The sequence below is a fragment of the Crocodylus siamensis genome, chromosome 11, assembly GCF_052110815.1.
Source record: "Crocodylus siamensis isolate JL-2025a chromosome 11, ASM5211081v1, whole genome shotgun sequence".
NCBI classification, from domain to species: Eukaryota; Metazoa; Chordata; order Crocodylia; family Crocodylidae; genus Crocodylus; species Crocodylus siamensis.
In genome coordinates, this window is record NC_143405.1 from 41,006,342 (window position 1) to 41,018,374 (window position 12,033).

At 44.3% G+C, this 12,033-nt stretch overlaps 1 protein-coding gene across 3 annotated transcripts in view; it reads right to left on the bottom strand.

Annotated features, from left to right (window-relative positions):
• Positions 1-29: 29 nt before the first annotated feature.
• SUSD3 (sushi domain containing 3) overlaps positions 30-12,033 on the bottom strand; it is a 73,057-nt gene continuing 61,053 nt past the window's right edge. For 2 of the 3 annotated variants that reach the window (XM_090022534.1, XM_090022535.1), the window contains one exon: positions 30-696. In XM_090022534.1, coding sequence (XP_089878660.1) covers positions 486-696 — 211 coding nt within the window. In that variant the 3' untranslated portion in view covers positions 30-485. The remainder of the gene's footprint in view (positions 697-12,033) is intronic. The other variant, XM_090022536.1, reaches the window with a different exon arrangement.

A 12,033-nucleotide genomic window follows, 5' to 3' on the forward strand; every position in this document is an offset into this window, starting at 1 on the left:
CATGGAAGAATTAAATAGCAATGCCACTCTTCAATAAAATGGCAATGTCTTTAATTAAAAAGGCATCTTTATTGTAATTTTGTCATACTGGTATGCAAAAATACTTTTTTTTTCCTTTTTGACATGTTTACAAAAAGAACACAAGTTAAAATAAGGTTACAGTCATGTGAATATGCAGTTGTTATGATGGTGCATGAATCAAATATACAAACTGCTGCCATTTCTTTCTACTGTATGAACAGGAAAATGATATTTTTTGCCTTGATCACAATATTTAGCACATTGTAGGGAATGGCTACTTATGTCAACATTGATTATTTTACTGATATTAAACCTGGAAGCATTCTTTTAAATAACAATCTTTAGATATACAAAATGTTCAGATTTATATGAATAATTAAGTAGCTTTCTATGTAGTCTTTAAGGCACATATTTCTATACTTATTTCATTTTGGTCCAACAAATAATGCTGTTTCTGATATTGGCTATCCAGGTAAATGTGAATTAGGATTTTTATAAATTTCCTCATCATGTCCATAGACTTCAACAATATGAATTGTCTTCACTGTAGGTACTGCAGTCTTATGTCCTGTTACTAATATTTTAGTGGGTGCAGTTTTGTTGAACTTAGGCTGATGGTCAGTTTCTCTGTAATGAGCAGAAACTGTAATGTCTCTAGTCCATTCTTCCTGGAATCTGTAAGTAAGAAGGAAATAGTCATTTTGGTTTCACTTGCTTTAGCAAACATTCAGAAGTTTCCTCTTCCGTTATTTCTGTACATCAAGCATTCAGCAAACAATTTCTACTGTAACATATGGACTCATTTTCTCTGTCATTAAACGTTGCCAGCAATGATTGCATCTCTTTAAAGCTAAAGCAGACTCTGAGAAGACTTGTGGTGATGCTGGTTTATTTGGGAATGGGGCAGAGGTAATTTGTTTGTTCATTTTTCATAAAAAAAAAGTTCCCACATTTAATTTCAATCTCCAGAGAAAATTACTGAAATCATTTGGGTGCTGGGATGAGTGGAAAAGGCTTCCTTCTGCCTGCTTAGTTAATTGGTGAGTTAGGGGCTCTGTAATGTGTAGTAGTTGCCAGTTCTCTTTGGAGTAGGACTGTATTAAACCCTTCAATGGCCTTTTGTCCACGCATCCTAAGGAAATTGTGACTGGCAGAGACACACGAGTTGGACTCCCCTCAGCATAATGTGGAAAGAGGACTGCTACCTGGGCATTCTCCTTATGGAATTCATCCCCCCTTTCCTACTCTCAACGAACCTGAATTTGCTGATCTTCAGAGTATGCTGCAAGGCTCATGTGCCTTACTGGGCCAATAGGAAAGCTAGCATCTAGCTGGGGAGCACTGAGATTAGAGGCATCATGAGATGCTGAATGAAACATCGCATAACAGAATCCTGTGCTCTTGGGGCTAGACTTACTGATGTCCACATGAGCTAGTTTGGATAAGTCTACAAGCTAAAATCACACCATAGGGAGCCTAATCTACACTTTGAAATTGTGCTCTTACAGCTATTTCAGTTGGGACTGTAAACTTTTAATGCAGTGGTACTCAAACTTTCAGCCCTGTAGCCCAGGTGAGTAGTGCTGGGTTTGTCCATAGGCCAGATAGAGTCCATGGGTCCAATCCAACATGCACTGGATTTGGTCCTGGCCCCACATGTGCCAGATCTGGCCCATCATCCTAGTTCTGGCCCCAGTCCCAGCCCTGCCCATGCCAGATCAGGCCTATGGCCTCAGGCCCAGCCCCAGCCTCTTGTTTACCAGATCAAACCTGCTGCTCCATCCCTGTGCATATGAAATTGGTACCACTGGGCATTTGTACACATGCTTGTGCTGCAGTGTCAGGTGCTTTTAAAAAGTGCCCAGCACTGTGGCACATGCATTTCTATAAGCAGTGAAATGTGCATGAACCTGAGAAAATGATGGTGGCGCACTTTTGAACTAAAACACATCAAAAGTGTTTTAGTTCAAAAGCACACCACTGCCATTTTCTCAGTGCTCACACATATTTTGCTATTTATACAAATGTATGCAATGCAGGGCCGGGCACGTCAATTTGTGTGTGGAGCAGCTTCGATTAATCGAGTCTGCTCCAACATGCTCAATCTCTGGTACGTTGGAGCAAACAAATGTATTTGTATAAATGTCCACTGTGCTGGCCAGATTCAGCACACAGGGCCATGACATTTTGCCTGCAGGGCTTGGAAATTGAGCAACAAGGAGTGGCAGTGGCAAGGTTAACAGGGGAACTGGGTATATTGGTACAAGGCCTGATTTGGATGCAAATAGACTGCTACAAAGTAGTCGTTTGCCAGTAGTAATCTATTTACTTCCCCATATGGGGACAGGCTGAATGGCATGGTTGACATGTAGAGAATTCCTCAGACCCCACTCTGCTTTCACTCAAATATTGACACATGAAGCCTTTGTGACTGTTCAACTGCAGCCATGAAAAGGAATGTGCCTGGGTAAAGGCTGCCACTGTTAGCTCCTATTAGGACATTTCATGGGCTGAGGAGACTGCACAAGACATCACAGTAGCTTCAGCTCCATTGCCTTCAAATTCCCAGCAAGACTTTGCTAGATGGAGACAGAGCAACAGGCAGAGGGGAGTCTATAAACCAGGAGTGGGCAGAATGAGGCCTGCGGGCCAAATACGGCCTGCCAGGACAGTCTATCCCACCTGCGAGGCCCCTAAAAAATTTAGAAAATGAATAGTTATCTGCCCCTGGCTACCTGTCATGCGGCCCTCAATGGCTTGTCAAAACTCAGTAAGTGGCCCTCCACCCAAAATAATTGCCCAGCCCTGCTATAAAGAGTCATACTGTAAACAGTGCCATAGACAGAACTCCCCTCTTCCATGCAGATGGGGAAGAGCTGAAACCTGTGAACTTCCCAGTGAGCACCTGGGCCTCACAATTGTGTTTGTGCCTGAGGTGCTAACTGCCTATCAAAATGCTATGTCTGCACAGAGGCTTTCAGGGAGGGTGCTGCATACTTTCATAAGTTCAAGGAAATGATAAAAATGGTTCTGTATACTGATGAGAAAGATTTCAAACTGGTTTTCAAGCAGGCATCACTTTGATTTGCCACCAGTAAACCACTTCAAGAACTTCAGAAAAGCTCTCTGATGTACTTTGGAAATGGGAGTAGTTTCTCAGAATACCCCACCCTGCCTCCGCACACACACACCCTTCCGCTTCAGTAACTCAGGGTATCAGGAGAGGAAATAAATACATTACTGGCAGGAAGTACAGTGGGCGTGTAAAGCCTGTTTATTCAGCACAAACACAGTACTACAAAATACAAGATTCAACACTGCTCTGTGTGCAGCTGCAGAACGTTGGTTGCAGATCACCACCTGCATAAGGACATAAGATTAGCATTCCCCATTTGTACTTACAGATCCTGGTGTACAGGATCTGTGCACCAGACCAAGCTGCTTCTGGGTCACCAGTGAGCGGGGGAAAAAATAGAAATCACATAGCCTTTATTCACTCTCAGCCCAAACGATTGTGGAGATGTGCCATGATACACAAATATGTAGCATTCCAGAAAACAGGCATTCATCTTTCTTTGAACAATCCAACCACAAGCTAACATCTGGATACACAGGGCTAGGTAGTATTCCTTTCTCTTGCCTATCAGTGCATTACCATTTCAATCCACTTCCCACATTCCTTGACTGTCTGATTTCCAAATCACTCAGGAGGCTGGACCTGGGTTAAGGTGATACTGACCAGAGGGCATCCACACTTTGACACCCCCCAGGGCTCCCAGGGTGTTCAGATCAGGTGGATATGATCACATACTCTTGAGACTTCAGACTGAAAAAAAGAAGACTGCAATGTGTCTACAAAAAAAGGAAGCAGTTACTGGCAGAAGTAAAATAGGGCACCTTATGCTGCCTAGGGCATATGCTTTTCATGGGAGGGAGGAAGTGGGGGCTCCAATCCACTCACCCCACCCGCCAGCAGAGACTGGGCAAACCCCAGAGAGAACTCCCTCCCGTCCCTTCTCCCCCTCCCATTCTGAAGACAGAGCCGGGAGCAGCGCTGGGCTGTGTCAGGCAAGCCCTGCTCCTGGTATGGGCTGACACAACTTAATGAAGGCATTCCCCTTTGGAGGTATAGGTTGTAGCCTTGTTGATCTAAGGACATAGGCAGATGAGGTTATTTGGGTAAATCTGATACCTTTTATTAGACCAACTCAAGTAGTTGGAAAAATACTTCTTTATAAGCTTTTGGGTGAAATTACCCTTCATCAGGCAAAGGAAATGTCTTCAGATAGTCTATGTTCTTCCTGGATGGAGTATGCAAGAAAGCCAGTCAGTTAAACTGTAAATGGAGGTGGCCAATTGGTGAGAGACAGATGGGGGTGGTGTGAGAAAGAGAATGAATGCACAGAGAGATGAATGAATGTTAGCAGGGGAATTAGAAACAGGAGGGTAGGGGAAGGGAATGAATATAGCTGGTACAAAGTAGAGGGTTTACCTGAGGCGTCTGATTTTAGGCAGGTTATAATGTGTCACAAATCCAATATCTATATTTAGTCCATGATTTTTTTGTATCCAGTAGACTGATGAAGTGAAGTTCATAAGTTTGACTGTGTTTTGTAAATTCCCTTTGAAGATTAGAACTGAGAGATTGGAGAGAGAGTGGTTTTCTTGTGAGAAGTGTGTCCGTACAGGTAATTAGATATTCTTGTCTCTGATAGATTTTCGATGTGTGTTCATTCCGGTACACAGTTGATGTTTGATTTCTCCTACATATTTCCCATCAGGGCATTTGGTGCATTGGATGAGATATATTAGATTTCTAGAGGTGCGGGTATCAGATACACGAATGGTGATTGTTCTGTTGTGGAGGTGTGTCGGCAGATTTTACATTTCTTGTCATGGAATGGCCTGGATCCATTTGGTATGTTTTGGGCCCTAGGAAGTTTGCTTCTGGTGATAAGGTTGGTGAGGTTTGGTGCTTGTTTGAAGGCTAAGATGGGTGGTGCTTTAAAAATTGGGTTTACTTTAAAAATTGGGTCATCTTCTAGTACAGGTTGCAATTGTTTTAGGATTTTCCATATAGGTTCCAGGGAGGGATGATATGTCATAACCAGTGGTGAGAGATTCATGGGGGGTTCTCTTCTATACTGAAGCAATTCTTCACATGGTATCTGGGTGGCTCTTTCAAAAGTGCAATCTCTCTCTCTGGAGGAGCGTCCTTCTTGAGTGAATGCCCTTTTGAGATTTGTGAGGTGATGATCCCAGGTGTTCTCTTTGGTGCAACGTTGGTGGTATTGAAGGGCCTAGCTGTACATTATAGCTTTCTTGGTGTGTTTAGAGTGATTGCTGGTTCTGTTCAGATATGTGTGTTGGTCCGTGGGTTTCTTGTATCTGGTGTCTGTCTTTTACCATTCCGGATAGTGACCATCATGTCTAAAAAGGAAATGTTGGGGTTGGAGTATTCCAGAGACAGTCTGATGGAGAGGGGATGCTTGCTGAATTTCTGATGGAAATCAATTAGAGATTGCAAGTTTTCAGTCCAAATGATGAAGATGTTATCAATGTATCTTAAGTATAGCAAGGGTTTGATGGTGCAGTCTGTAGCCTACCATGCCATTAACCCGTGTGTCATGTCCATAGGGCCTTTTCTGGTTTTGCCGTTGCTTAAGGAAGAGACAGGCTTGTTACTGGGTTAGATGTTGGAATGTTCCCCAGAAGGTCTCTCCTGCCATGTCTTGCTGGAATAAATTATTTTGATTGAGAGGAAGATGGTTTGTCCTGACCTTCCTGGTACCTTCCTTCAGTCTTCCCGATTGTCCTTTCTACTTGGGACTCTGCCTCCTCTACACCCCACCTAACGCCAACCAAAGATGTTGTTTCTGGATTACTAGAGCGGGAACTGTGGTATTTCAGCCCTCTGATTTCATGATGGTCGGATTGGGATATTATCTCATCTTGAGTTTTCCCCAACCATACATGGTTCTGCCTAAGCGTCTTAGAGACTCCAAGTTACCTTGCTCCCTGGCATCTCTCCCTCTCTCTTGGTTTTATACTTGCCACAGCTCAGACATCCATCTCTTCTTGTCCATTCAGGTCCTGTCTGGATCCAATCTGGCTCCCCCAGCTGTTCTTCCACTGGGCCTTTTATCTCAGTCTCAGGGGCCGGCCAGAAAATCAGCCCCAGCACACTGTCATAAAGCGTGCCCACACTGACGCAGGAGCTGCCTCCACCTCCGCCCAGCTCTGCTGTTCTTTTTCCTCTTTTTTTTTTTCTTTTACTGTGGCGTCTTCTCCTGCTGCAGTTTCACTTTTGCCACGCTTCTGTTCTGGCATGGCGTCCTGCCGGCTCCGCTCCTTGCCCTGTCAGGGTAAGTCTTTCCTACCACACATTCCCCAGCGTAAGCTGCCTTGTGGCAAAACAGGTTTTTGGTTCTGATCATCAATAATTTTGGTAGTGGTCTTCCATGGATCTGTCGTTGCCGCCTCATTTTCATTATACCTTGATAAAATATCCACAACTTTATTGGTCACTCCAGGCCTATAACTGACATAGAATTTAAAAGGCTGTAGAGACAATGCCCAGTGCATGATTCGCGCATCATCATGTTTGGACTTATTTAGCATTGTAAAGGAGCATGATCAGTAACTAGTTTAAATTCTTTTCCCATTAAATAATACCAAAGTAGTTTATTGCCCACTTTATTGCTAGTCTCCCTCTCAATACTAGAATACCTTGTTTTAGTGGTATTTAATTTTTTTACTAGCAAAGGCAATCGGTCGCTTGACTCCCTCTTGGTCCTGACACAACATCACTCCTATGGCAGTTTCGGATGCATCCATCTGCAGGATAACAAAAGTCAGGTGTTACAACTACCACATCATTACACAGGGCTCTTTTGATAGCTTTAAAGGCTCCTTGCATTTGGGGAAGCCACCTTATCAAACCCTGGACCTTTCTTCTTATTGCATCCCTTAATGCTGTTGCTTTTTCTGTAAAACGGGGAATAAATCTTCTGTTAGCCAAACCCAGGAATGATCTCATCTGCCTCTTGGTCTGGGGTTGTAAATAGTTTTCTATCGTAGCTATCTTGCTGGCCAAAGGCTGTCTGACCCTAAATCCTAAGTAATTGGTTTCTTGCATCCACAGTGAGCACTTCTTGGAGTTAGCTGTCATCTGTAACTGGTGTAGCTCTCACAGCACTGTTTTCAAAATGTCGCAAATGTTGAACCCAGGATTGAGAGTAGATAATTGTCGTCAATATAGGTGACAGCATACATCGTATCCTGGGCAAGAATGTGGTCCATGAGGCACTGAAATGTAGCCACAGCCCCATGGAGGCCAAACGGTATCCTCGTAAATTAAAATAAACCCCAGGGTGTACCAAAGGCAGTTTTCTGTTGGTCCTTAGCAGCCATGGGTATTTGCCAGTTCCCTTTTAACAGATCGATTGTAGAAATATAATGAGCTTGGCATATTCTCTCCAGAAGTTTCTCTACATGTGGCATAGGGAATGCATCAAATCTAGCAATTTCATTAACTCTCTTGAAGTCTATGCATATTTGTAGGGACCCATCAGTTTCGGGTACTGTTATCATAGGACTCCGCCATGGACTGCAAGAGGGTACAATGACCCTTTGTGTTAGCATTTTTTGTATTTCCTGATGTACTCTAGCTTGTAGATGACGAGGAATGGGCCTCCATCTTTCTCGGATGATGGTTCCCCTTGTAAATAACCGTTTGATTGTCCCATTTAGGCATTCCACCAGACCTGGTCTGTGGACGATAAACAGATGTACGCAACTGCCATATTTTCAATACTTGACACATGGCTTTAATAATCTCTGACATAAAGTTCATACCTTGATCCATAATTATTTCTTTTGGGAACTCCCACCTGGGATATCCACTTCAGTAGTTCCTCCACAATCTGGGGAGCCATTGCCAACCTTAAAGATATTGCCTCTGGGTAATGTGTTGCATAGTCTACTATGACCCGTATATATTGGTATCCGGCACAGCTCTTTGTAAGGGGACCCATGAAATTTAATGCTATTCTATCAAAGGGACTGTCAATAAGAGGCATCACCTGTAATGGTGCACGTGGTGGCCACCTTTCTTGGACTCTCTGACATTCTGGGCAGGCCTCACAACATCATGCAACTTCCTCCCTCATACCTGGCCAAAAAAAACTATTGCTCAATCTTGGTGAGTGTCTTATCTCTCCAAAAACGGCCTCCCATGGGAGTGGTGTGCACCAATCCCCACACGCAGCTACGGAAAATACAGGGCACCATTAACTGCCGGGGTCATTCACCCCAGACTGGGCACTTCTTAACCCTGTACAATAAGCCATTATGTATCTCGAAATGAGGGTCACTTACATCAAGTTCTGGTCAGGCTACTTCATCTTTGATATGAGCCACTTCCTCCACCCAAATCCTCTGGAACTCCTTGTCTTCTCCTTGTGCAGTCCGGACCTGGGGTCCCATGGATCCAGGCCTGAGACTTATCAAGTCGTCTTCTCCTAAGGAAGTTGCTTCTTCTTTGGCTATCCAACCCTCAACCCAGGGCCAGCCTTTCCGTCTCAATTCATCCCTCTGGATTTTCTCTAAAACTTCATACAGGGTGGCCAGTCTTGCCCTACGATCATTTGACCATCCAATTCAGGTGCAAATCCCACTTGCATCCTACCCTTGTGGTTGGTGATCCTTACATCAACAAAGCCTCTTTTGTACTGTTCAGTTTTTCTAAGGATACAGCTCATGCTCACAGTTCGGCACCAATCAATAACATATCTAGGTATTAGCCCAGCCCTGACTAGGGTCTGGGAACAGCCTGTATCTAGGGTTGCCTGGATTGGTTTTCCTGCTACCGTGGGTCTATTCCACACTGCTATTTCTTCACTGCATCCAAAGCTACAGTCCATCTTTTCAATGGGTTTGCTCACTTCAAGTCGTTCTGTCAGCCCTGTACTCTCTCCCACCAATTTCCACCTTTCTTGAAGGCCTAGGGTGCATTCCCTGGAAACCTGACCTGATTTCCTATACCAGTAACATATCACCACACCTCAAATACCGTGTTGGCCCCTGCCAGGGCTCCTCATCCCTCTTGCTGATGGCTCCCAAGCTCTTATAGTCCTTTTCTTTGAAATGCTCTACTTCAGATGCCACAAAGGCCTCAGCGACTCTTAACGCTTCTTCAGCCGTCCTGGGTAGATGCTGGCATACCCACAATCGGGTTTCATCATCCAAGTCCTTCACGAATTGTTCTAATAAAATTTGGTCGGCTAAGGTAGCCCAATCTACCTTCTCCGGAAGTATCCACTTATTCAGGAGGTTCTTTAAGAGTTGCATGAGATTCCTGGGTTTGCAGTCCTCCTTCCCCTTCTGAGCTCGGAATATTCTGCAATAATGCTCAGGTGTGAGCTCCAAGCGGTGTAATATTGCCACCTTTACTTTTTCATAATCATAGCCCTCCTCCCTATGGAGAGCCCAGGATGCAGCTTGGGCTTTGCCTATGACGAGGGATCCTAGTTGGCTTGTTCACTACAGCCTGTCTAGCCCCATTTGTATGGCTGTATGTTCAAAGAATTCAATGTAGGCTTCAGCATCATCCTCGTGAGTCATTCTATGCATCTGAAATGTAGTCCAATTCCTTTGCATCCATTTATGCTGTTGCAATGCCCACTGCTGCTGAACTTCTAATACCTTAGTTACCGTGTGCAACATCTGACCTAACAATTCTATCTGGGGTGTTAGGTTTCCTTCCATCTGGGCACTGGCCTCCAGGGTCACCCTTTCTTCAGTGTTCCTGGCCAATGCATTAATTTGTAGCCTACTGTGCTGTTCACCTGTGTGTCATGTCTGTAGGGCCTTTTCTGGTTTTGCCGTTGCTTAAGGAAGAGACAGGCTTGTTACTGGGTTAGATTTTGGAAGGTTCCCCAGAGGGTCTCTCCTGCCATGTCTTGCTGGAATAAATTATTTTGATTGGGAGAAAGATGGTTTGTCCTGCCCTTCCTGGTACCTTCCTTCAATCTTCCCGACTGTCCTTCCTACTTGGGACTCTGCCTCCCCTACACCCCACCTAATGCTAACCAAAGATGTTGTTTCCAGATTACTAGAGCTGATACAGTATGAACTGTGGTGTTTCGGCCCTCTGAATTTATGATGGTCGGATTGGGATGTTATCTCATCTGAGTTTTCCCCAACCATACTTTGTCCTGCCTAAGCGTCTTCCAGACTTCGGGTTACCTTGCTCCCCAGCGTCTCCCCCTCTCTCTTAGCTTTATACTTGCCACAGCTCAGATGTCCGTCTCTTCTTGTCCCTTCAGGTCCCGTTGGGATCCAATCTGGGCTAGAGATGTCTGACATCCATGGTGCTTCTTCAGGTAAGTCCCTGAGCCTTGTCTGGCTCTGCCTGTTTTGGAAAGCCCCTTCCTGGGGAAGCCACCATGTCCCTCTCATGGGGCTCTGTTCTATATCCCACCGCCCTGGGCGCATCAGGGAACTTATTTCCAGCTCCACCAGCTGCTCTTCCACCAGGCCTTTTTTCCTGGCCTCAGGGGGCCAGCCAGCAAATTGGCCTTGTCACGCTGCCATAAACCATGCCCACATCGATGCAGGAGCCAGCTCCAACTCCTCCCAGCTCTGCCGTTCTTTTTCCTTTTTTTCTTTTACCGTAGCATCTTCTCCCGCAGCAATTTCACTTTCACCATGCTCCTGTTCTGGTGTGGTGTCCCACTGGCTCTGCTCCTCACCCTGCCAGGTTAAATCTTTCCTGCCACAGAGTCCTTAAGGAATTTTTCTTTCAGATGGCTCATGAAAATCTTGATACAGGGTGGGGCCATTTTGGTGCCTATAGCTGTGCCCATGGTCTGAAGGAAGTGTTGGCTATTGAAAGTAAAGTTGCTGTGTGTGAGGATGAAGTGTATAAGTATAGTAATATCTTTGGGTCTGTACTCTGAGTTGTAATCTTGCTCTTGTAGATATGTAAAGCAGGCTTGACTGTCATCCTGGTGTGGGATGTTGGTATATAGGCTGGTAATGTCCATGGTGGTTAGAAGGGTGTTACTGGGAAGGTGGTCTATGTTTTTAAGTTTTTGTAGAAAGTCTGTTGTGTCTTGGACAAAACTTGCTCTTCAGGTGACAAGAGGTTTGAGGATTGATTAGACAAAACCTGATATTTCCTTAGTGAGGGTTCCATGGTTGGATACAACAGGTCTGCCAGGGTTTCCTTGTTTGTAGATTTTAGGGAGCATGTAAAAAGTCCCTGGGTTGGGTAGTAAGGGGATCAAGTTTATATTTTTTCTGGTAGTTCTGATGGAAATGATTTGATGGTAGTTTTGAGTTTCAAGGTGAAAAGGGGAGTAGAATCATCTAGTTTTTTGTAGTAGGTGGTGTCAGAGAGTTGTCTGTTTGCTTCCTTTATGTAGTCTTCACAGATAAGGATAACTATAGCTCCTCCTTTATCCACTGGTTTTATTACTATTTGGTGGTCAGATCTTAGGGATTCTATGGCCCTTCTCTCTGAGAGGGACAGATGTTATGGTGGCATGTGTTGTTGATTATTTCTTGTTCATTCTTTCCCAGAAGCAGTCAATATAGCAGTCAGGCTTTAATTTTTTCTATTGTGAGATGTCCTATCTGATGGTTTAGAAATCATCTTTGATTTCTAAGTTTCCCTGAAGTTTTCCTGCAAAGTTGTGAAGCATATTCAGAGTTGTGTGTAGTAGTCAGAGGACTGTAGATGTTTAGTCCTCTGGGAATGATGTTGTGTTTCTTGCATAGGCTTAGAAACTATATGTTGCTGTTGTCTCTGGCTTCTTTCTTTTTCATGTTGTGTAATTTCCATTTCAAATGGCAAAATTCAGTATGCTCCATGTTTCAGGTGTATAGGTTGTAGCTACATTAGTCTAAGGACATAGGCAGACAAGGTTATTTAGGTGGGATCAGGACCTTTTAAAGCTCTCTGAAGCCCTTCTGTAAAGCAGAATGGCTGTAGGCCACTTCAAGAGG